Source organism: Plectropomus leopardus, chromosome 16, assembly GCF_026936395.1.
Source record: "Plectropomus leopardus strain MGB_pleo_1.0 chromosome 16, ASM2693639v1, whole genome shotgun sequence".
Taxonomy (NCBI): Eukaryota; Metazoa; Chordata; class Actinopteri; order Perciformes; family Serranidae; genus Plectropomus; species Plectropomus leopardus.
In genome coordinates this window covers 30,062,371-30,088,805 of record NC_142191.1, presented here as the reverse complement: position 1 = coordinate 30,088,805, position 26,435 = coordinate 30,062,371, and the positions used below count along the sequence as shown (strand labels likewise).

Here is a 26,435-nt window from a genome sequence, read left to right as displayed (position 1 = left end):
ATATATCATTATAAATATAAAAAATTATAAAACAGTAACATCACTTGAAATAATATATATATATATATATATATATATATATATATATATATATATATATATATATTAATAAATGTAATCATGAAAATTATAGTTTTTTCCTAGCTTTTTTTCTTTTCTTTTTTTCATTTCGTCCTAGACATGAAAATGTCTAGAAATCACACCTGTTTGGGTACACTTTAACATACGTTAAAATATACCTTATAACCATGGGGAAAGAGGCAATAAGCAACTAGGTAAGAAATGTTCCACAAATTGCAAGAAATTAGTGGGTTTGGAAAGTTATTTTTAAAAACCTAGGATAAAATGTCTAGGGCAAAAAGACAAAAAACAGCTAGGAAAAAACTTTATTTCTAATTTTCATGATTACATTTATTATTAATATATATATATATATATATATATATATATATATATATATATATATATATATATATATATATATATATATTCCTTTATGCCTGATATGCTTTTTTGGTTAGATTTTTTTTCTTTTTTATTTCTTTTTTTTACTAATTTAAGGTCATTTTGTCATTTTCGTGTACTTTTTACTCACTTCTTGCTACATTTGGGTCATTGTCCTCTTCCCATTGACTTATTTATTTGTTGAGAAATCAAGCCAATTTGCTCAGGTTTTAAAGGGTTAAGCAGCTCATAACATGTCCCATCACATGCAGCTCTTAGATGACATCACCTGGCCTCAAAGAAATTTGCAGAAATAAAAAAACTGCAACAAGAATACTGCAAACGCACCCGACAAAAACATCCACGCATGAAAAAGGTGCATCTTTTCACCATTCAGTTTATTTTATAATGCCTTGCTCGCTGTCATATGGTGTACCTCAGATCCCAATAACTTAGAAAACACTTCATGAACAGTGTGGTGTGTGGGTAAAATTCTTCGTGAACAGAAAACTCAGACGAGGAGAACCAGCCAAGATTCACTCCCCTACAGTAACACATGTAAAAGTAAGACTCATCAAGTCTTGCACTTTTAAAACCAGAATTGCTTAATAAATGAGAAATAAAATTTGTACATGTCCAGACAAAACAAAGTGATTGTGCAAAAGGGAAATGAGATCAAGAAAAAAAAAAATCACATTCTTTTAGAGTACATGTCATGTTTTGGAAGTAAAGCTGGTGGGAAACATTTACATTATCAGCTTACTGACGTTCGGAATTTCATTCAATGTCCATTACGTTAAAAATATCTTCTTTTTTTTTTTTTTTAGCTTTTATCCCCACTAAATGTCACATAAAACAAGCACTTAAAATGCAGGCAACTTCTAAGGCAACATGTGAACTAAAAACAAACTAGATACTGTATAGGGAGGTATAGGCTCCGCTATTTTTGTCCGCAAGGGCATTCCCAGACCAGATAAAATATGTCCTAATGCAAAAAAATGACACAAGAGCTATCATACAAAGTGAACTACTGAATAGAAAAGACAAAAAAAAACATCGACACGCAAAAACAATACTGAAGTCAAAATAAAAAGGGAATCCACAGTTCCTTGGATTTGCTCTTGAAGTTAGGGTTTTTTTGTTTAAGAGGAGATTACTGACACTGCATCCACAAACCCAAAAATGTTTCTTTGCTCTGAGCTGAAGACATCAAACATCTCGAAGGAGTAACCTGGCGGTCTGTGGAAGGGCTCAAAGTGAGGTTAAAGATATAAATTACGTTGATTTAGGTGTTATTTTGCATAACGGGGAATTCCACGCGCGCACTGTAGAGTTTCAAACATCCTCATGGATCTCAAAAATTCTGCATACGATTCACACTTTTTGCTGAAAAAAAAACGCCTTTTCACATTCTGGAGGACGGTGTAGGCTGTCAGCTGAGTGGACACACACTGACCAGGCAGCCCAGAGGCCCTGAGAGCAAGAAACACACACTCACCGGCCTGCCGTCACACTCTGGGGACGCACCGCCGCTGAAGAAGAAGAAAAAAAAAAGGTCCCGCCCCGGAGCACAGCGGTGGGGGGGGTGATCCGGTTTGGGTGCAGTGATTGTTTGGTCTGCGTTCACAGAAGACACTGTGAGCATGTGCAAATGTATGTACAGAGGACGTCGTCTCCTAAGGGTCTACAACATGCAGGACACAGTAGAATGCAGGTCTCTTTACAAAGCTGGACTGGGAACAGTGTGTGTGTGTGTGTGTGTGTGTGTGTGTGCAGAGCATGAGTGTGTAGTGTTATAGTGCAGGGGAGGAGGAGGAGGGTGGAGTGGGGGGGTCAGGTGGGGAGGGAAGGGATAGAAGCAGTTCATAATGTCTCTGTCTCATCACGACGTGCCCTGTCTCTTCTGTTGCTGGACCCGGATCAGCTCCAGCTGTTTTTTGCACTTCTGGTAGTATGTGGACAGACTCTTGTTCTCCTCCAGCAGCTTTTTGTGCTCCTGCACCAGACGGGACGTGTTCTGCTGGTCCTTCTCGTCTTGGTCCAGTTCAGCGATGAGCTCCTTCCTGCACACAAAGGAAATAAAGCGATATTAAATCTTGGAGCAAAGGCTGGTTTTGCTTTGTGGAATAATTCTCAATTACAGAGTTGGAGCAATGGACGACATTAAAGCTACCTTTTTTCAGAAAGTAACATTCAGACAAATTCAAAACAACATGTAACTTCTTTTCATGAAATTGAAGCTATGCCAAAGGGCTTGATGTTGTTGAATATACAACGAGGTGATGGAGAAAATCAAATGTCGACGTCAAGATTGCAATGATATTAAGCGGTTGACTATATGCTGCTCTCACATCCGCCTCGGACATATTGTAATTACCATATGTAGGAGCACATGAACGGCCCTCCAAAATCATAACTACAATGATTTTGGCAATAAAAAAATTATATATTTCATTATTTTTTTCCTTGTGGCTATAATTTACTTTTGGTCATTGCACAGTTTGGTATATGCATCTATTAGCTGTAGCAAGCAGGCAAACTTTTGTAAAAACATTATTTAATGACATAAGGTCCTGACTTGACGTCATAAAAAAATGCTGATTGGATCTGACATATGTCTTTATGTTCAGAATCAGAATCAGAATCTAGAAGCCAAGTACATTTACATATATAAGGAATGTGACTTTCTGTTTCGGTGCAAAACAATTAACATAAAGGAAGAATAAAACAGGGATTTTATAAAGAATTGAAGATAAGATAAAAAAATATAGAAGCAATTTAAATATATAAAATGACAAAACAGAATATAAAGGACACAAAAGTATGTACAAAAGGCACAATGGAGGGATTGTACAGGTTTTCAGAAGTATAGTTCTATATCAATGAGATGTCAAGATGTCTTTAGTCAAAGTTATTCCACTGTTCTTCCTCCTGCGGTTTAGCAAAGCTGTTGTCTTGGATTTGTCAGCTAAATTTGGCTATTGCCTTTGGGTGTCTGTCTGTACTCACACCTCCACAGTAAAATGTCTTTATCATTAAGTCACCTTGGTGAAGCTGTTTATTTTGCTGCACTTGTGGCAACACATGCACAGTAACAAAACATTTCCCAGTGCAGTGCCTCAACCTCAACACTGCACCCGACTCTTTCTAAGCACCAACTTTAAATCTCTGCAGATGAAAATCAGATGCTTAGTGTGGCGATACATACTTTCTCTGGATCAGCAGGGCGATCTCTGTTTGCACTTTCAGGTATTCTTGGGCCATCTTGCAGTGCTGCTCGAACACGGCCATGGACTCTTTGGAGTTGGGACAGGGAGCGAGAGGCTGCACACCGACACACATGTTAATTTACTGCAGAATGTATTTCTGTCAGCTCTAAGAACAGTAGTAGTAGTAAGTAGATATGAGTACACCAAACATCCCGCTGATGATGTGTATTTATATTCACTTCTGAGATAGCGTCATGTTTGCAGGGATGATCCGATACAGGAAGTCATTTATAACGAAATTCAATCTTCGAGATCAAAAAGGTGAGTTGCAACACCACCAAAGCACAGCTAAAGCTGATTCACTGCTACAGTATCTGACAATATTTACATTAAACTACACATGAGCTGGAAGCAGCGCTGTGTGCTGCGGGCTGACTGCACGGTGTACCTGCAGCTGGTGATCCAGGGTCAGATAAGCCATGGGAATGGAGTTGTCTGAGCCGTTTGTGTCTGAGAAAAGAGAAGAAAGATGTACATGTAAACATCTTCATTCGACTGAAATGAGACTAAATTGAGTTTCTCAAAATCAGACTCACACCCAGATAAATCGACTGGATTTAGTCGGGCTTTAACTGGACAGGTTTTCTGTGCGTGCTCTTAGTCGGCACTGCGGCCTCCCTCTGTGTTTACAGATAGGGACTGTTCGTCACTTATGAGGTCAGGAGGGGTGCTGCAAAATGGGTCAGGCATTTTTTTTTAAATTAAATTAACTGAGTAGGGACTTGTGTTTTTAATTTGGGCTTCTCCGTGTGTACACTGATTAATTACCAGGCCTGCAAGTTGAGTTTTGTCTGGTTTTGTTATCATGCAGCACAGAGCTGGAATAACCTCCCACATGTTGTTAGACGAGCCCCGACTCTGAACACTTTTAAGGCAAAGCTCAAAACATTTTTTTACACTGCCTACGCCACCTGGTGATGACACATTTTAAACTGGATTTTGTATAATTTTAAATAATACTTTTATTTTTGCACATTTTGTCTGCAGTTTTGCTATTTTTTAATGATTTTTTTTTGTTGATTTTTTTTTATATTTTATTGCTCTGTAAAGCCCCTGTTATATGAAATGAGCTTTATACAAAAAGCTGCCTTGCCTTGGTTACTTAACCCTTTGAAACCTGGACTGTCATCAGTTTTCTTATCCCTTTCTAAGCATTTAAATCTTTGAAACATTGAGCAAATTAGTATGACTTCTTTTAGAAAATATGGGGGAAAAAAAGGTAATAAGCAACTTCGGATGAAATGTCTTGTAAAAGGTGACAAGAAAATTATCTTAAAAATTAGCTAAAAAACAAAACAAAAAAGAGAGAGAATAATTAGAAAATGTTCAAACAAAGGAAAAAATACCAAAAAACTGTCTTTGTAATTATCTGATTTTTTAAATATTTCTATATTATTTTTATTAATATTATTCTTCTTATTATTGTTATTTATTTATTATTATTATTTTGGTTCTTTTGCTTTTCTCTTTCTTTTTGTCTGGCTAATTTCGGGTAGTTTTCTTATAACTTTTTTGCTAACTTTTTGTTCATTTAAAAAAAAAAAAGTTGCTCATTGCCTGCTTTCCATATTTTTGAAAGAAATAAAGCAAATTTCAGGTTTCAAGAGGGCAAAACACTTGCTGTACACATATTCAGTCTTTTTTTTGATTGGTGCAATTGTGATATCCTTCACTCTTCTTTGATATCGTTGCAGTAGCAGACTTTTTTGGTAAAGTGATAACGAGCACCTGTGGGGTCATCAGGGGAGAAGTAACCTCTGCTGCTCGTCTTATCAGGTGGCATCATCCTCACACTGGGACTGGAGGACCGGCTGCTGTTCCTGCTCCCCTACAAGAGAACAAAAAACACTGTCAAACTGGGATGATGGTGAGGACTTTTTGTATGCAGCAACACATATGATTAACTCTGAGGTTAATCCAGTGTTAGCAGCAGACAATGTTTCAGTGTCTCCAGAGATCCTAACATGGGAACAGAATCTAAATGTTAAAGCAAATTCACCCAAACACAACCCCATAGCTCTGTCGCACCACTGGGAATCCCACAGGCAGCACTATTTATCTCCTTTAGCAACAGTATTTTTATACTAAGTCTTCACTGTGAACTCTAAATGACCTTTTGACTGCACTGAGCTGCGGGTTTACCGCCAAACTAATGGAGACGAATGTTTGGGAGAGCAGGAGAAAACGCTCCGAGCCGAGCAGCATATTTTAAGCTGCGAGTGTTTGAGGAGGCAGCATCTGGCTGTTCCTTCACTTGTGTCTTTATCTTCCTGGAGATGACATATCAAACACATGTCATACTCCGTGACCCTTTCTCCCAGAGGTTTTCTCTTTCCTGACAAAGAATGCTTCAAATGTTTATGAGAGACGGTTTCAGTCAAACATCCACGAGGCTTCACACGTGGAGCAATGACAGCGGCAAACAGAGAAATAAAGCCCTCTGGTTGGGTTCTGCCGGAGTTCAACTTTACATAAAGAGAAAGTTTTGTCTAAAAGTTATCAGGTGTGCATCATTAATCTGACATTAAAATGGAAAACATCAGCCACTTTGACTCATGGAGCAACTTAAGAAATGATTTACAACAATTAAAAAAATAATTAAAAACCAAACAAACAAGGATGGTAAGTAAGTGCTAAAAACAATCTGATACAATTTTAGATATAAAGTATAATTACATAAAAAGTTATAAAGTTGTCTGTAATAATAAAACGTCATTTTCTGTCATTTTCTTTTCACTTTTGCTGATTTCTTGCAATTTGCAGGTTTTTGCTGCTCATTGCCCTTTTCTCACTATACTTGCGAAAGAAAACAAACCACTATGCTCAGGTTTAAAACATTTAAATTCTTGCGAGAGGCGTCTGAACGCAGCACAAGAAAAGTGATGTCAATCCAGGTTTCAAAGGGTTAGGATAGAGTGCAACAAGACATATTCATACTAACTTTCCAGCAAGACAGCTAATTTGTGTGAAGATGTATAAATAGTCAACATGAGGGGTTAACCACAGCTCTGCTGTAGATACCAACCATGTAGGTTTCATATCGTTCACCAGCAGATTTGTCACACTGATAGAGCTATTGAAACTCCAAACTGTTGTATTGTATGTGATCAGGCCATATTGCACTTTAACTTTATTTCCCACAATAATTGTGTTTTCATTCATTGACTCTGTGATATATGAGTGACAGACGGCCGTAAACCTACTCAATTCTTCCAATGGTGAATAGGAGACTGCTGTCATACATTCATGTCTTCATTAACTGGGGATATAACTGAAGTAAGCAATTAAATTAGGATGTTGAAAGCAACACAGATTATGTCAAATCCATGTCCCTACACAAGGCAGGTTTCCATTCAAGATTTACACAAAAATTAAGCGATATTTTAGAAATGCTGATCGAACACAACTGCGAGATGACGCGTTTGAGCTGAGTGATGATATGCGACTTCTCCTCTGGCAATAACATTCCAAGAAGCATTGGGATGGATGTTCAAAACATTAGCAGCTTTATTTCTACTGCAGCCACCACACTAGCCCTCATTATTTCCAATCCAAGGTCACGAAGGCTTATTATGCGACCAGTAACAAAAAAAAAAGGCAAGCCCCTATATGTGGGAGCAGCCACGTATGAGGGATTTCTGGGAGGTGATAGTCCACGATTTCACAGAGGAATTGTGGATTTGCGGATGATCAGCTCAACTTTTGAAGAGGTATGTGATGCAATAACAGCTCTTGTAGCTCCTGCTGCATCATGAGGGAGCCAGTTCCTACTGACAAGCACATAACCATAGCAAAGAAAAAAAGAAAACAAAGTGTTTCCATTGCAGTTTTGCAAAATATTGCTTTCTTCGAGCAAGCATAAAATTGTATTTGCAATAAATGGGAGCTTTTCCTAAACAGACATGTTTCCATTAGGCATATTTTATATTCAGAATGTCAATTTGCGCAATTTGAGGGTATTTGGTAACCTGCCTAATGACTCCAGCCATCAATGAATGAAACTCCACAGCTCCTCATCCATTCACTCCTTGTGTCTGTGTGCGTCTTACCTGGCTGGACTCTGTGCCGATGCCGGGCAGGTCCTGCACAGACCGACGTCTCTGAGGCTCACATGTGGCTGTGGACAGGATGGACACACAGAGGACAAACATGAGACCTGGTAGAGTATGCAGACGGTGATGGTGGGACACTGGTGCCCATGACTGCTTGAGGGACATCCAGGCCCACAGAGCGGCACGGGGACAGCTGCACTGACTTAACCCTCTATATTCCGACCTGTCAACATGTGCTGAGGCATGGCTACAACATGACCACAACGCTAAAAGTACCCAACCCCACTGACAGTGTACAACAAATACACACACACACCTCACCATATAGACCAAACCTATCCACAAGAACAGCTGAGTCTGCATGTGTGATGGGTTTGCACTGACTGGCTGGTTTGGGTTTAGGGTAAGGCCAGAGGGTCAACGAGAACCGGAAGCTACTGCACTCTGTCTACACCAAACACATAAGTGAGCGAAACCTAAGGATTAGGTCACATTTTGCGACCACAGAGCACCAGTGTGTCCTGCAAATATTAGTAACATTTGAGCTGGAGAGCCTTTAGTTTGTTGCCTGCTCACAGTGAATGAATCCTCACAGTTAAAGGCCCCCAGTATCTGTCTGCTAACGCTAACTGTTGACCGGAAGCTTCAAATCTGCAACAAAAAACATTTACACTTCCAGCCTGAGATGAGCCAGGTCCTTCAAAGTTAAAGCACCATGGGTCCTGCTTTGATTTGCTTAATTCTAATAACACTTTTTAAAAATGTCATTAAAAAAGTGCTTTATTTAACTTTCTTGTAAGTATATTTTATTAAAAGTTATTATGATAGTAGTGTATTCAACTTTATTATATGACAGTAGCTACTTTAATATTATGTAACTGCAGTTAATCCAATGATTTTATATTTTAGTAGTTAACATTAGTTTAAAAGACATTTAAAAATACTGAGATATATACTGTGTATTGTGACATAGCCTTAAAATATTGCAATATTATTTTAAAACCATACCACCCAGCCCTATGTCATAGTAGAGACACAATCTGTTGTTTTAAACTGCATTCTTGTCGAAAATCTTTTGGTACCATGGTGCCAGCACGCTGTCTAAAATCACACACTAGAGTGGAATGATTCCACTGTTGTTTGGTTTTGTGTTAAAATGCAAAGGAGGCACAAAGGAGGGACTTAATAACGGCTATACAACTCAAACTCTATGTAAAAAGGTTTTTTATCTGCAACTGCAGGAATACCGGGTCTTAACAGGTTTATTATTATTAATTATTATTATTATTATTTTTATAATTAGACAAAAAATTTAAAAATCAATAAAAAATCTGCAAAGTATTTAAAGGTTTTAGATTTATATCTAAGTTTAGAGTTTCAATGTCAACATTACAAAGGAAGCTACTATAATACTTGGGGTTGCTCTGATAATTTTAACAAAACTTCTCTTTTGTTAACTCTAGCTCTTCTTGGAGGACTAGTGTAACTTAGTAAGTTAGCAATTTTACAGAGCAAGTTGATTGATTTCTATATGCAACTGATGTGCATCAGTCCTTCCCATTGTGTAGGCTGGGTGGTGTCCTAATAGTGACGTAAAACTGGGCGATATGTACTTTTGGATGGTTGTATGTTGTGAACTGACAACCAAATAAAGATATATGTGGAAAAAATAATATAAATGAAGCTTTGAACTATTCAGTACAGCCCTGACAAAAAGCACACTGGCCGTTGCTCATTAATAGGATTGCTGACTATACTGTGCCACTCCAAATTATACTGCAATATACAGCATGACTCATTAAATCAGGTATGACCAAAATGTCAGCTTGTTAAGAGTTAATGAGGCCTTTTATCAACTTTGTTGCCATGCGATTTAAGATTGATGACATATTTTGTCTTCAGTCTACAGTATATAATCATTCAACTGCAGCTCAAGCACAAACAATTTGTAAAATAAGTGTTCCCATGTTTCACACAACATAAAATATGCAACACGACTAAGTTGTAGGTATGGGGATTCCACATGTGATGACACATGTCGGATCAAGTCTCTTATTCACATATGGAAACTAATCCAGATTTGGGTTTATCTGGTCTAGGCTGACAACTGTACAAGCTCTGTCTATGGTACACTGAAGACACAACACATAAGGAGACATGGAGACACGGAGACACGGAGAGACACACACACACACACACACACACACACACAAACAAACACTTCAAAGACAACACAATGAACTATTTCTTTGTCCTGAAATTGAACTGAATTTTAAAATATTCAGAATTATGCTTTTGCAATTGGATACATGCAGTTTGAATAATCAAATTTGGATGTCAATTCTGGATTTGCAGCCACAATTTTTTTAACTGTTTCTCAATGGCAGGGGGTGTAACGGTGCATTTATTCATCCATCATCATTCAGTACAGGATGTTTTGTTTGGTATGTGACTTTCTTCAGTCGGGTGCCCAGAATTAGCCTGTGAAATTCCCTAATGTATTATACTTTAGCCTATGTTTAGCATGTGAGGATCGTAAATTGTAAAGGGTGAAAAATACTTGGAAGGCTCTGGCAGTGGGACAGAATAGTGTCTTTATGTATAGATTGAAAAGTACACTCAACATATTGTGACTTTGAAGTGGCGTACTTTTGGTCCACTGCCATTAACCCTTAAGTATTTGGATCCTTCGTAACGTTGTCAAAATTGTATCGCTTGTTTCACTAAAGCATTTTTGAAAATTTGTTAAATTTGTTGAAAAACTGTTAAAAAGTTATGATTCACATAACTGCAAAGATGTTGACTGAGTGTGAGAAAACTGTTGAACTCAATGTGAAACTCTGAAGTCACGAAAGTCGAGGCTCAAATCTAAAGGAGACCGTGCTTTTGCCATTTGGGTCCCCTTGAGTGTGGAACGACGTGCCCGAGGAGATGAGGAGCGCAGAATGAGTGACTCTTTGAAATCACTTCTTGAAACTCACTTTTACAGACTTGCTTTGATGTGATGTCTCCTTTATTTGTTTATTCATTCATTTTTTAATCTCTCTTCCTCTATTCATTTTGCTGCTCTTACTCCATTTATCCGTTCCTTACCCTTCAGATGTCCTGTTCTTCACATCTTTTCATCTTTTTATTTACTCGTTCATCTCTCTTATTCATCTGTTTTAATCTTCTTATCTTTGTTATATCCCCCGTAATGTGATGTCGTCTTCTTATAATATTTCTTATATTATTTTTTTTTGACTTTGATTGCTTTTATTCCTATATTTTCTAAAAGTTATACTTTTTACTGCCTTTTGAGATCTGCCTGCTTTACTATTTTTATTTTGCTTTATTCTTGTTGACATTTGGTATATACATTTTGTTCTGGCCTTTTTGTTTGACTCTGTTTGGCATGCTTGTTGATGTTTATTTTCATTATTCCCTTTGTTAGAACACTTTGTAAACATCTGGTTTCAAGGCTGCTATATAAATAAAGTTATTATTATTCTTATTAAATGTAGATTTGTATATTGATGTGTGTGTTTTGAAGTGCAGTTGAAACTTGAAACTCAGTAGAAATATTGTAAAATATTGTTAAAAAACAGCGCATCTAAAGAGAACACCGTATATCTGAGTCTTTTGTAGTAATTCTGGTGTTGCTGATGTTTTTTTTTCGTCTATGGTTTATGGGTGCTTTTATTTTTACAGTAATTACAGCATATTAGCCTACATAATCTTTACATTTTTCAGAAAAAATATGATCTTCTGCATCGCTTTTGTTTCTTCTGCTTTTCAAATGTTTTGTACTATGAGCCCATATCTAAGGTACATCTGGAACTGTGAATTCTGTGGACCATTACACCCCTACCACTGGCCATGAGGGATTTCTGTGCTGGGGAGAAGACCTGATGTCCAGGTGTGCACATGCGATCATAAGTGCCCTACCTTCAGTAACATGCATCACCTGCCTCCCTTAGTCACTGGATTAAATTAGCCACACTCATTGTGTCTCACACGGCTCCGAAATAGAAGCCGTCTCTGACATCCGGAGCTGTCCCCATTCCTTTCATCCGTATCTTGGCTTGTAATAATAGCTTTGACCCTCAATGTGAAAGAAATTAATCAAAATGACTTTTTCAAAGTTAATGGATGTAAAGAGAGCAAAAGGGGGGAGGAAAAAAAAACAGCCATGCTTTCTCTAAGTCCTCTATGCATGAAAGGCAAGGACGAGCTCAAATGCAGAGAACTGGCGCACTGATTTTAACTCATGAGCTGCTGCAGCCAAGCCAGAGAGAAGACAGAGAGGACAGGGCCATGAGTTACAGCGCTTATCTCATGTGTCACCTTATCAGATGCAATGAAGTGGTGACTAAAATGTGTCTGTATTGGCACAAGTAATAGAACATGCAATTTTGGGGTATGAAAGGTGACACCACATGAGAATATTAACTCATGTTCTGCTTCTATCATCAAAAATCCCAGAAGACACAGAGACAAGGGGCAACTCTGATGTGTGCTTCTCCAGGACCAGCTCAGTTATAGCTTTGTTTTTTACAACCCAAATTCCAAAAAAAGTTGGGACGCTCTGTCAGACCTAACCCTGTGAACATTCAGCAAATTGGTTTGGAAAACTGGGAGAAGGCAATGAGCAATTTAATGAGACATGACCCAAAATGTAGCAAGAAATTAACAATAAAAAAAGTTTTAAGAAAAAAAAATTGCCTGGAAATAAAAAGACCCCCAACACTGCAAAAAATACCCAAAAAACATAAATTGACTTGACATCCCCCTGTAACATAAATGGAAATATATAATTATAATAATTATTAATATAATATTCTGGACTTTTTTCCCCCCATATTTTATGTCCCAATCCCCCTTTTATTTAACCCTGATCGTTTCAGCTTAATTTATTCAATAAATTATTTGCTTTTCTGTTATATTTTCAGCTAATTTTAGAAGTTTTTGCTAATTTCTTGCTCATTTTCAGCCCATGTCTTGTTAAGTTACTTGTTGCCTTCTTGATGTTTTTGGATGAAATCAAACCAATTTGCTCACATTTCAAAGGGTTAAATATCTTATCTTTGCACCCTATTCAATTGAATTTAGGTCAAAACAGATTAGCAAATAATTGCATTTTGTGTTTATTTAGGTTTTATACAATATCCCAACTATTTTGGAATTTAACTTATATGACAGAAACTGCCCTCAGACATCCAACAAATCTGTTGTGACGGAAAATTCGGTGGCATTATATGGAGTGACACACAGGAGAACGCCGCATCAAGAGCACAGCAACCCAAGCCAGCCAAGCCAAGCCAGCTCCACCCGATCACCAGGCAGCCCAGGGATCCAATGATACCTGTGACGACGATCTTGGGAACATCCAGAATGGTGCCGAATGACGCCGTTTTACGATGGCCTCGTTTATACTGCGGACGTGCTGCGAAAACACATATACACACACACACACGTACAGCTGCGAACACAACAAGCATGCAGACTAAAGACAGACTTTGGGGCCACCACAGCTGGACTGGAAGCTGTGGGCAACACACATGCAGAGCATACAGTGTGCGTGCAAGGGCAGCATGCACTCGGTGCATTCCAGGCGCTGCGGAGTGGTACTGACGTGGACTGCCGGCGGCCGCGGCACTAATTCTCCCAGCACAAACAGCAGGCATTCACATCTATTGCTGTTTGGATTAAAAGTCTTAACAAGGCAATCTGAGGACAGAGGGCGTTCACGTTCATACTACAGTTACATTTAAGTCTGAAAACAAATCCTGACGTACTCTCTGTGCTCAAATCAATAGTCTACGGAGAAGCTCAGGAGGTTTCAGCACTGGTGAGTCTGACTGCTTTCTGTCAGAGCTTCTACAGGAGGTGAGATGTTTGACAGCTGGCTCTGACGGGCCTCAGTGTTCAGGGACATGTGGGTGTGTTTATATGAGGAATCAATATTCGCCTCAAAGTGATGAAAGCACGTAAAAAAACAAACGGATTCAAGTGTCAGGGGAGGAGTTTCTTGTGGACTTGGAGAGGCCTCATTCCAACAAGATTCACCTAACATTGCATGCCTTTCTATCCTGTGTAACTTTTCTTCTTAAGTACTAGATCATTCTTAAGAGCATGCCAATTTGCCCTGATAAGCTCATCTTCCTGCTTTCATGTGTTTTTGTGCTGTGTAATGTCTGGCATTTACCTGCAGGTGCAAATGGCATTTTGGGCTCCAGCTCCGAGAGGTCAGCGCTCATTCTTTTGCTGTCAGACGATGCCAGGCACTGTGTTCGTGCAGGCAGGCTCTCCACGCTGCCGCCCCTGGACAGAGGCAGCGTCCTCAGTGGGTCTGCCTGGGGGGACAAAAGAAGATTTTCACTGTAGCAACGTATTTTGAAATTATGTGGTTTTTCCTGTAATTTAATATAAAACCGGTTTTCAAAAACAACATTTCAGCGGTTCTGATTAAAATGAATAATGTCTCTGTGTATCTTGGGTTTGTTACCAGATAATGTCATTATGAATGAACGGAAGAGATTATGGGTCCGTCTGGCTACAACAACAAAATCATCTGGCCCCTGCTGTTTAAGGATTGGATCGAACTGGTGGCAAAAATGCCTCTTTTGAACATGTTACATACAGAATAATGGAGAGAGATGATATTTCAAACAAATCTGGGGCCCCTTTTTGGCCCTAAAAGAAGGAATGTAGGGACTAATGAGTTACTGGCAGCTGCTTAAATGAACTGGTAGATTCTGAAGTAACTGGTACTGTGACGGCACTTTTGTTTGTCTTTTTTTTGTTTGTTGTGTTTTTTTTATTTTTTCCTGTTGTGTTCTCTGTCTTTACTGGAGTTGCACTTTAAAAAAAGAAAAAAAGAAAAAAGATGGGACAGTGAACATGTGTCTTGATTATGTGTCTTGGGTGTCTGTGATTTCCTTGACAAACACATAAAATAAAAGAAGACGAAGAAGATGAAGACAGAGACAATTAGTTTACCTTTGGTTTGAAATAAGGAGCAAACTGAGGCGTAATCTTGATAGTGTCGTTGCTCCCTTGAGAGTCACTGTGTTCCATGTTTGCGTCGCTTTTGTTGCTGGTGCTGGTGCCAGTGTAGTCCACATATGAACCTGTTATTTCACAAGATGAAGGACAGGACTGATGTGTTAAAGGGCTTTTCATGGTGTCTTTCATCTAAGACTTACATTGCTGCTTGTATTTGACAGTTAACAACACTGAAAGCATTTAAAATCAAAAATCAAAAATCTGAAAATAATTATAATAATAACTCCAAAAACTTAAGGTGGACACATGTTGGACCGGATTGAGTTCCCACAGCTGTGTGGGTCCAAAAAAGTATTAGTGTCTGTACATATGCCAGATGTGCCAGTTGTGTAATCAATATCTGTGTCTGTGAATATCTTCTGTAACTTGATATGGACACGTGCATGACATCTAAATTATGAACGGTTCAAATCATGTATCGACTAAAATCATCACCTCCCTATTAAAACACAAAATTTTGAAGGGATATGAGCTGGCAGAACAGAGTGGGAGACAGTAAGAGATGATACAAGACAGGCAGGCTGCTTTTTATAGTGTGACTTTTCTGCACTGAAGTGTTTCATTGTTCTGTAATGTGTGTGTGTGTGTGTGTGTGTGTGTGTGTGTGTATTTGTTTATTCAGACTGATCTGTTCTTGTTTTTGTCTCAATTCTTGTTTGATTAGATCACAGTGTGTATGGTGAATACTGGGGCAGAAATTGGGAATATTCCTGTTTTTATTTTACAAAACTTAAAAAGTGGGTAGGATTTGATACATATTCAATTTCTCACACTCCTTTTTGGACATGAAATACTTACGTTTGTTTACCGAATACATGAACACATTTAGGTGTGTTTTTCTTGCTTATATTTTAGTCTGTTTCAATTGTATTTGGCATGTTGGAACTGAAACTAAACTCTGAGATAAAAGATAACTGACTGAGGACCTACCATTACTCAGTTTACTGTGGGCAAAGAAAATGAAAGACATGAGAACATTCTTGGGTTCTGAGCATTAATTAATATGAATCCAGAGATTTTTCTGGGTAATATTTATGTTACCCACACAGAGAAACACAGTGAGCCATAGTGCATTTTCCTTTTACATTCATCTGTGTTGAAAACCACTGATTGCACTGTGATATTGGATCTTAGAGACTCATGCATTAAATGCTTTGTACTGATTTTACATTTACGTCTTGTACTGGTGCATCTCAAAAGTGAGGATGATTCTTGTACCTGTGCTAGTTGCAGAGTTGCTCTGTCCCTCATCTGAATACTGGTATGGATACTGCAGGGGTTCATCAGATCCTGGGAAGTACTGCCAAAATAAAAAAAAGAAGGAATAGTGAGTTGGCTATATTAAGCAAAGCTTCATTTAACTTATATTCTTAAAAATGCACACCTTGATTAAGGTGACAACAAAACCACATCTTTCTACCCAAACTCATCCGGTATAGAAAGTGAGTTAATTACAATATAATAACTATTAACAACTTCTGGCATATTGTCATTAAGAAAAAAATAAACAGCACAAATGTTTGTAATGCAACATAATTCCACACCTTCAGACTCTGAGCTGAAAATAATTCCTGAACTGCAGCTTGTGCTTTATACAGCACAGGCACAACAGACTAGGACACGTTTAGATGAGAACGGCCCCTCTAAAGACGAGGTCTTTCCTCAGCATTTTTAAAAAATCTTCACTCACATGATAACACTGTGAGAATGATCCTCGTATTCACGGATCCACAAAAACAACAGAAAACGCTGTGATATGCATACCAGGCCAGTAATTGGCTGTTTAATTTTGTAATGACCATACCATGAGCCTTCAAATAAAGGTGCTCTTCATCAGAGTGGTGAGTAAAAACAAACAGGCAGATAATGGAGAATGCACGTACGAGAACCGATAGCTGATCACAGTAGTGGTGCAACAAATTAAAACTTTGCTGGAGGAGCACTGATAAACTCAATAGAGTCGGCAGCAAAAACACAGCTTTGTAGTCCATCATTGTTGTTATTGTTGTCCTCCTACTTGCCGATGTTTATTTGTCTGAAACATAATGTGCATGCACCAGGTGAGGCCAGGACGTCACCTCTCTCACAGGATCCAGGCATTTCCCGTTTAAACAGCGACAGAAGGGTTTAACGTTTCATGCAAGGACTGTTGCTGTGTAAACTGCTCCTGGGACATCTGTGATGTCATTTTAGAGTCCAATTTTGTGATGCTGTTGGATAGCATCACATTATAATGACTATTTTTTTGTCCACCCCATTTATATCAATAAGTGAGGGGAGGGCTAAATTACAGAAATACCTCTGTGTGAAAGGCAAAACACTGTATACTGTATGCAGCATTAAAACTTTACCCGAGGCACTCATTTCCTGCCTCTTTCTTCATAAGGACCAATTCACACATTACATTCTGCTCTGTGTGACTGAACTATCCGCTCAGGTTTATTAATTCAATCACTTTCAGTTTAATGAACGCCTTGTCGCGAGTGCGTGAGCACGGATTTACCTTCATTAGATGAGTCATGATCTTCACTATCTCCTCCATGGAAGGCCGCTGAGACGGATCTTTAGACCAGCAGCGAGTCATCAGACTCTCAATAGGCTTGGGCAAATTCTTGATTAGAGGAGGTCTTGTGCCTGAATGTGTAGAGAAAAAAAAATCACTCACATGAACAGATAGCGTTTGGCATCACACCAGACAGGCAAAGAAATATTGCAAATGTATGCTTAATCCCCTGCTTCCTGCTGCTCCAACCAGTAATGACTCAGGCAGGCACATCCAGCGGTGAAAAATATTTAACTCGTCCCCAGGTATTATTAGCGTCCCATTAGTATTCTCTTCCATCCATCTGTGGATGAAGAGAAACTGCAGGGAGCGCTGCGCAGGTGAACACACGCTCTCCTGCCAGCCTTTACTTTCACCGCCTCCCAGCAGGCCTTGCGGGGCAGGCACGTCTCAGCGGCTGACAGCTGGACATGGCCTTTGCATTCTCCACACACACACGCACGCACAGAGTTAAGTGACTCACCGTTGTGCACGGCCCACATAATGCGAAAAGCTGGTCCTCCAATTTCATCAAAGGGCTTCCTGCGAGTGATCACCTCCCAGAGAATGATCCCCCAGCTGAACACGTCGCACTTCTCGCTGTAATTGCTGCCTGCGAGTACAGAAGAAACCCACAGCAACGCTTAGGTCCTTTTCAAACAGGGAAAATAGGCTCCGTTTGACACCGCTGACTGACTGATACAGGTAATTCTCTGTGGCACATTTGAGATGAGAGCGAGGATGTGCCTGAGAAAGCACCACAGCTTTTATTTCATCTCTGCTTCCAGTCGGGAGGGGGGCGAGGAGGAAAATAAGGGTGCAATTTTTTACCAAGGAACAGCTCCTGTGTTGCTTAATTACTGAGCCTATTATTGCAGAATTAAAGTGCACATCACACACCTATTCCAAAGTTGCTGTGCTGATGCAAATTAGTTGTAGAGGGTTCACAGAGAGGGCAAAAGCGATGTTTAATTGTGCTGGAGTCTTGTAACTACCCTCAAAAACAAGATAATGACGAGGGCCAAATTCATCTTTCCTCCTGACCCCCCTCGCCAAGAACACGTCTCATCATGTAGAGATACATTAGGGCTCCTGGCTGAATGAGAACACAAATTCTACACCGTCTCCTCCTGAGGGAAATAAAGCCACCAGCATCACTTCATTCGTCTTCTCTCTATGCTTGGGAGACTACCATCAATAAAGCAGCAGAGTAAGGCTGCTGTTGATGAATCAAGAATTAATGGCTCCACGCTGGGAGCGCTAAACTGCCATTAAGGTGAAAGGTGACAAAACAAATGCCGCATTTTTCACTGCATGGTACCGCAAGGCTCTACCCAACTTGCTCTTTTGGGGTTTTTCATTTGCAAAAGTTGTGGATGTGACCTCGTGCCTGGTTTTTGTTGTTGTTTTTTTTTTGTATCATCATCAGGGCAATACTAACAATTCTGCACAAATCCACCAATTTTAAGTAGCCAAGCCACTGAAAAAGCAAGTTTTTCATTCACTCAAACCAGATTTAAAAAAACGGCAGCCCGCTAAAGTAGACTGTATGCTCCATTATGCAATTTGTTAAGGAAAACTATGACTAAATATTTAATTAGATATTTCTCCCGACTAAGAAGAGACGATGACGAGACGGCAACAACCTAATTAAACACTGTAAAACTGTCACTAAATCAAAATGCAACGTTGTTGATGAAAAACGACCACGTCCACATTCTCCTTCTCTTCCTCTTCTTCAGACTTTTTTCAACGCACATAAATGCTACTGCAGCGAGGGCTTGATTCATGTTTGTTTGCATTTTTCTCTTACCATTACAGCGGCGTAGATGGATGACATGCTGACGACGTTTTGTTCTTGCGTATTGACGTTGATGGACGTACGTCGTAGCCTGCCATTCATTAGGCTTCATCGCACAGTCTGCATACACCAGGCTTGATGTATGCAGTTTATTAGATCCATGTTGCAGAGTGTAACTGCACTAAACTTATAAGACTGCAAAAATCTCACAGTCTGCAAGAGGCTTAAAACTACAACAAAATTAACTCTAATGTCACAGTGGTTTCATGGGGTGTGGACATGGCTGAAAATCCTGACTCCACTGAGGAGTATTATCCACAGTGGAACATGAAATAGAGAATAGAACCTGGTACCAAAGCTGAGTTGAGTCAAGTGGAACCATGCGGTGGATATGCTGCAAAAGGTGGAATGCAAGAAAGAGCTCATACACATGGATGGGCGCCTTCATTTGATGGTTGTGATTCTGTGAGCATTTCTACAAATTAAACAGTAACTAGATACACATTAACACTTTTCAGTTAAAAAGCAACTGACAGGGCAGGTATCCAAAGCTCTTTAACTACTTAGAATGCCACTCATACTTGCCTTCAAATACCTCCGGGGCCATCCAGGCTGCACTACCTTTGTTGTTGGTCATGTGGGTCTGAATGTCGCATGCTGTTCCAAAGTCACATATCTTCAGCACGGTGCCGCCTGCCACTAGAAGCAGACTGAAACAGCGAAAGCAAGAAATACGGCACATTAGATGCTGGCAATGCTTAGAACTTAGAATAATCAATAATTAGAGTTGACGCTTTCAAAGTTGTTTGAGCAGGTAAAAAAAGATGGCTGTAACCAGCGACAAGGGGAAATGTACAGATTAACACTGTGGTTTCCAAAGATTTTTACTTGTGATCCCTCTTCCCCCCAAGATTGTTTCATTAAAAGATTTTTTAGATAGATCAATAAAAATTAGATAATCATAAACATTTTGTTTAACCAAAATATGTGATTTTTGTTCTTATTTCTTAATCTTGTGAGGCTGCAGATTTAACTTAGGGTCATTTAAACAGGGTTTCACCCCCAGGTGTGAGAGAGGAAAAAAAAGAAATTTATGTTAAACTGGAAAAAAAAAAAGTTGACAAGACATCAAATGAGAGCTTAATAGTGCAATCTTTGTGTATCAAATTGTACAATATATTAGCTTATTGACACAATCTTATCACAAGAAATGGAGGACGGCAAGTGTAGGCTAGGGAGTAATTCTGTGGAAAATCATTAAAAGGAGTATAGAAATACATTCCTGCACAATAACGCCAAGCTGACAACTTGTGACAGTGCATGAGCTTGTTATACCTGGAAACTCCACAACAGCTCCCTAGAAAACAGACCAGCTGGTCATTCTCAGAAAGTCCTGCCACTTTTCACTGGAGTAACACCTCTGAGATGTAAACATGCTTCAGTAACACTTTTTCAGAGGCTGTTTAAACTGATAACACAGCACTGCATTTTAAAAAAAAATGGAAAGGGGCTGGTCATGTGCTGCTTCAGGTCTGAGTAACAGATCCGTCCTTCAGATGTCCAAACATTGTGCAGCAGTTTAGAAAACTATGAGAAAAGATTTTACTACAACTTTGTCATTATCATATATCACTTATTTTTCAGTGGCTCCCAAAGTTGTGTGACTTTAAAAGAGAGTGAACACTTCTGGCTCAAAATATGAAGACAGTCTGACCAAGTACAACATTTTTTTAACACCTCAAACTAAATCAAACAAATGTAAAGGAGCAGACCAGGCATGTTGTCGGCACAGTGAAACAGGAGAGTGTGAGGTGAGGAGGAGCATACTTGGGTGGCTTGAGGTCCCTGTGAATGAGAGCCTTTGGTTTCATGCCATGGAGATAGGCCACGCCCTGGGAGCACTGAACACACCAGCTCATGGCATGGGAAGCAGTGTAATAGGGGAGGGGTTCAGCACCATGCAGCACTGTGGACAAGAGAGCACAGTCACAACCACCAGCACTGACAGCAAACCTACAGTGGAACCAAGCAGAAAGTACTGCTTCATGACACTGTCACTCACTCACTCACTCATACACATACACATATACACACACACACACACACACACACACACAGAGAGAGAGAGAGAGAGAGAGAGAGAGAGAGAGAGAGCGCTAACACACAGGGCTGACACCTTCGTCTTATAACTTCAACAATTTTATCCAGGAGGGAAAAGTGACAACATTGTTCAAAAACAGTATTCACAACCAAACTGAATGACATCAAAGTTCTGGTGCCAGAGTGTCGCTCCCAGGAGGAACTTTGATAGAGATTCAGTAACTCGGGAGGAAAGCCAATTGTGAAGTGTAAAGCACAGCACAGAGTCCCATATTGTGGGATTCACATCCTAGAAAAAATAAAAAATATGTTCTGAACCTCTTGGGAGTGAAAGCTGTTCCAACCATGATGTTGGGAGAACAGATGAAAAGCCTCCACACAGTATGAAGAACTCATGCATACATTAATTGCCTACGATGATTCCTTTAAAGCTGAGAAACGTCTAACTGCATGTATGAACAATACTATTTAAATTAGTATTCCAGATTATTCACAATTTGCCCTTATTCTTTAAGTTTTGGCCTTCATTTCAATCACACTGTCCAGATCAGAGTATTTAATGAGATCTGGGATCACAGAGACATCGATATCTCAAAATCCAATGAGGCAAGAAACATGAGGAGTCGGACGAATGGACAGGTTGTAAATAAACCAACAGATCTAAAATCACTTTTTTTGGAGGTAAACAACAACCCAAAATTTCAATACACGTCCCTCACTCTACACACGCAACCAAATCTGTCTGGGAAGTTATGGCTGATGTTTACTACAAACAGTTTGGGTAATCATTTTACCATTTGCCTTTTTTTCTTTTACAAAAATACTTCAAATCCACCTTCCATTATATTTCAGCTTAATTACTTAATTTTGAGCCCAAGGTTTAAATAAAAAGAAGGTTATGATACAGTATGACGATAGTAGCAGTCATTGTTCAAGTTTCCGCAGCTGCACTGTCTTAAAAATCCAAAACATTGTTTTAACTTGTCTTGTAATTTACAAAAAACAAAAACAAAACAGCATACTTGTCTGCTGTAGAGCCAAGTACATAGCCCAGGTCTATTGGTAATGGTAAAGGAGTCAATTGCCTATTTTTTGCAGGTTTTCCTATGTTTAAAAAAAAACAAACAAACAACATACACATGTTTATTTTGGCAGAAAAGGGGTATTAGCTAGCCTAACTTATTGCTTTGGCTACTGAGGGTCTTTGTTTTATTTTTGAGTTTCCTCCACCTTAGTTTAGAGTGTTGTTTATTTACATAATGGTACATGTATGTGCGATGAACGGGAGCAATCAACGCAGCTGATTATACAAAATCCCAATGGCAAAGAGGAGATCACATAAGAGAGAACGCCAGTGTTTTGTGCTAATAATTCTTGTCTCATTCGTAGTCTGATAAACTGTAAATTAATCAAATGAAATACCATATTGCTGTTTTCCAAGCTACTGTAGCTGCAATCTAGTTACCATGGTAATAAATGCTAATAATGATAATGAACTGTTTAAAACCTGCAGATCATCTGACTGCTCACATTTCATGACCTCCGCCGGGATGTTGCCACATTCTAAAATGTCAACAACTGACTCTGTAATCTTTTTATTACCCATAGTAATGATGGTAAAAAAATTTGCCCCAAAATGTAGTAACACAGATTATCCTTTAACTAGAGACAATTAAGTGCAGTTTATATTCTATGAATTCTGAGTAATAAATTTGATTATGTTGCACCAAGTGTGGTCAGCTTTAGTGTTTCATATCCATTAAGTCAGACTTTTCTTCCTCCAGCGTTTGCCCGACTTATTAAATATATCGTCTTTGTATTGTTTTTGTTTTGTTGTCTTTGCGTCTTTGAGTATCCAAAAAGCGCTGTATAATCTAATTTGTTAATATTATTAATAGTAGTAGTCATAGTAGTATTGTTATGATGTAACAGTCTTAAAGTCATATTAACACATGCTCTATGATGATGAATTCTGATGAAACACTGACATGTCTTTTAAATAAGCCACGAAGCATTACTGCATGTTTACTGTTGTTTGTTACACCTCACTATCTCTCAGGTCCATTTGAATATTTGCTGCAGGGACTAACGACGCTGTGCTGCATGTCACTGTGCAAAGACTACTTCATACAGGAACTGAACATATGACCAAACATGCAAACAGTGGGGGAGGAGTGGGGGGGGTGTCAACTGAACAGGGCTGCTTCTCATGTCTGTGCAAGGCTGTGCTCATTTCACTACCAGCAAGGCAGAAGAAATGCCGTCATCTCTAATACAACAGTACTGTTCTCTCGTGCTACATGTAGACTCACCATTGTACAGCGACCCTCCTTCAGCATATTCCATCACAAGGCAGACCTGAGTGGAGAATAAAATCATCAGAAACTGAAAGACTTGATCAGACAGACAATACAAACATACACAACCACTGCTGAGCATCAGTGTGGCTGCCTAGTTCATGGTATGCAGGTTTGTTAGTTATTGATCGTAAATGCGCTCGCCACAAGATTCCCTCTTGTTATGTGATTTTGAGTAATTTTTTTCTTTAACTCTATACTTTTTTTTTTTTTTACAGAAATATCCTGCATAGTGTATCTTTAGAGACAATGACAGACCAAGCCGACGGTCTGGTGCAATCAATGTTGGGCCATTGCTGAGTGTTTGTCACCCTAGTCATTGCAGTGTTTCCTGCACTGCTTGTTGGCTCTTGTTGGCCCTTGTTGGTGTTTTTTCGGCCAATTCAACATGCTGAATTGGCGTTGGCAAGAGCGGAACCCGTTGGTGAATGAAATAATTATGATGGCAGTTCAGTTCAGCTCAGCGCACAAGAAGAGAAATGAAAGTCTGGAAAGAAAGCAAGCAGTGAAAGTCAAAAGGGAGTGAGATCCAAACAAACTTGATACACAAGGTAAGATTATTTTTCTTAAGCCATCGAGCTCTTTAACAGAAACATTCTGTGATGGTTGGTGGTGTTGTTCACAGGTGCACGATTTGTATGCTTTGTTCTTTCAATACTTGATTGTTAATGCGCTAACTTGCCTACTAGCGTCATGACTATCTTCCAGTTTCCCTTTTTGAATGGCACATACAGTCGACGACCATCTGCTGGTGTACTGGCGGAACAGTCGGCTTTTATCCATTCAAGCTTTTCTACACCGGTTTGGTGTGTCTGCGTTTTAAGAGAGCATAACGCACGATAACATTCCACATGACTTACTGGGTTATTGCAGGAGCCATACAACTTCACAATGTTGGGGTGATTCACACGTGAAAGCTGCCGGAGCTGGAGACAAAGAGGAAACGTCACACACAGGCCCATGTGCACTATTCAGTACTATCCAAATATTTACAATCCTGTCTGTCATTACTGCTACTGAAGGCACTGATATAAACTGAAACAAAAGACACTGTAACATTAACTAGATCTTGATTGTGAGTGTTAAATAAACATGTTGTAGTGTTGAGGAAAAACTCAAATAAAGACGGTTACAAGAATACCTCAACAATAAAGGCTTTCCTCTCCGATTCACTCTCAATGGTCTTGATTGCAACATCTTTGCCTTTCCATTTGGCTTTGCAAACAACACCAAAGGCTCCTCTCCCCACCACCTAAAAATGGACAGTTAAACAGTGAGTTACTGCAGGCTGTAGATGTCTACACCTTGCCATGGGCAGACCAAACCCAAACCCAACCTACCTCTTCAACTTCAATATCCTCATAGTTGATTTCTTCAAACGGATATCCAGGAGGTGTTTCAAGTATATCAGCGGATGGTAACGTTAGAGACATTACTAGCTAACGTCAGCTAGTAACTTACTGCAAATAAAAGCAAAATGCACACAAAAACAACACAAATGTCACCGTCTGTTTACAGTTAAATGGAGCACAAGGATGCGCAGAGTTGCTTCAAAACATCTTTCACAATGGCAAACTTCTATGACAAAGATGTTAGCTATTTGCATGGCTACGTAACAAAATAAATACGTTAGCTACTTTCATTAAGGCAGCGCGGTTTATTGCACATGCTTTCCCGAGCTGTCAAACAAGACCAAAAAGCTTAATGTTAGCCTCCTGTCAGCTAATATGATGCAGACAACCAGCTGGCTAACCGCGTAGCTTAGCTAGCATATTGAACAGTAGCTGCGCTAGAAAAACTAACACTGAAATGTCAGTGTGCTTAAAGTTAGCTTTGGACACACGTAATACAGTAGTAAAGCATCACTACAGACAGGTACCGACAGTAAATTTACATTCCATTACCACAAAAACTATCTACTCAAGGCCTACAGTGTATTAGCTAGCCAGCTTGCGTTAGCCGGCTGGCCTGGATGCTAACGCTAGCTAACCGGGACTTGTTAGCTTCAACAATCCAACCCTTCGCAATTGACTTGTCACCAGCGCCGGCTCTCTGGACATGGGGATGTTTTTCTGCTCTTAGTGTACGGGAAACCGAGAAATAACGTCCATTTTTAAAAATAGCCTTTGTCTCTCCACTTGGCAGCCAGACATAACTTTTTTCACAACTCGTCTAGCTGGCTTGCAAGGAGTGTATTTTTATTCTTCGCAGGAGCAGCTCCATCAGGAAGTGTGTGCGCACTGCAATTGTGTCCCCCGCACATTGAACAGGACACCTCATTCCAACCTTTCACAAAAACAGAAGAGATTCTTTCATTTTGTAACTTTTTGGGGGTGAAGCGAATATTATATATATGATATTATGGGCTTTATCATGAATTTAGCTTATTTTTTTATAGGCTATCATTCGATAGTTTTAACATGAACAAAGCACAGTATTTTATAGGACAATCATTTGTTTAAAGTTACATTAACCCCCAGGGCTCACTTTAATATTACACACATTATTTTCTACTTTCACTTTTTTTCTTTTAAACCAACATCAGTCCTAGTAATAAATATCAAATATGCTATTCACTGTGTTCTTAGATGAAAACAAAAAACACCCAAATAATTTGTGACTGGGAAAAATGCATGATCCTCCCTTTTAGGTTTATTTTAGGGAATATTTTATATTAGACTTAAACAAGAAAGTGATTTTGATCAAATATTACTATCTTAAATTTTGGTTATGATATGGTGATGTTGTTTTTACATGGCCTATCTAAAATGTAAAAATTCTGCAATAATTTCTGTTTTTGCAGTTTCGAGCTATGATAAATGA

At 39.1% G+C, this 26,435-nt stretch overlaps 1 protein-coding gene across 3 annotated transcripts; it reads right to left on the bottom strand.

Annotated features, from left to right (window-relative positions):
* Positions 1–2,267: 2,267 nt before the first annotated feature.
* map3k7 (mitogen-activated protein kinase kinase kinase 7) lies at positions 2,268–25,861 on the bottom strand. 3 transcript variants are annotated; one of them, XM_088089294.1, is made up of 18 exons: positions 25,603–25,861; positions 24,953–25,072; positions 24,754–24,864; positions 24,473–24,538; positions 23,568–23,613; positions 20,983–21,121; positions 19,737–19,865; positions 17,839–17,963; positions 17,316–17,446; positions 16,031–16,112; positions 14,747–14,877; positions 13,953–14,100; positions 13,110–13,190; positions 7,763–7,830; positions 5,442–5,541; positions 4,102–4,163; positions 3,653–3,768; positions 2,268–2,507 (listed from the first exon to the last, which is right to left on the bottom strand). In XM_088089294.1, the coding sequence occupies exons 2-18, from the start codon at positions 25,043–25,045 to the stop codon at positions 2,327–2,329; spliced, it is 1,809 nt and encodes a 602-aa protein (XP_087945420.1). In that variant the 5' UTR covers positions 25,046–25,072; positions 25,603–25,861; the 3' UTR covers positions 2,268–2,326. The 3 variants fall into 3 exon arrangements, with proteins under 3 accessions (XP_087945420.1, XP_087945419.1, XP_087945421.1); XM_088089293.1 differs by having other exon boundaries at positions 25,631–25,861; XM_088089295.1 differs by lacking the exon at positions 13,110–13,190 and having other exon boundaries at positions 24,953–25,861.
* Positions 25,862–26,435: the final 574 nt, after the last annotated feature.

Bases quoted from the DNA above. Each gene is read 5' to 3' on its own strand.
- map3k7 (XM_088089294.1), bottom strand. From the start codon at position 25,045: ATGTCTCTAACGTTACCATCCGCTGATATACTTGAAACACCTCCTGGA. The intron at 23,614-24,472 runs GTAAGTCATGTG...TTCTCCACTCAG, and splicing joins ATGGCTCCTGCAATAACCCA to GTCTGCCTTGTGATGGAATA. The intron at 2,508-3,652 runs GTATGTATCGCC...CTTTGTGTGCAG, and splicing joins GCCCTGCTGATCCAGAGAAA to GAAGGAGCTCATCGCTGAAC.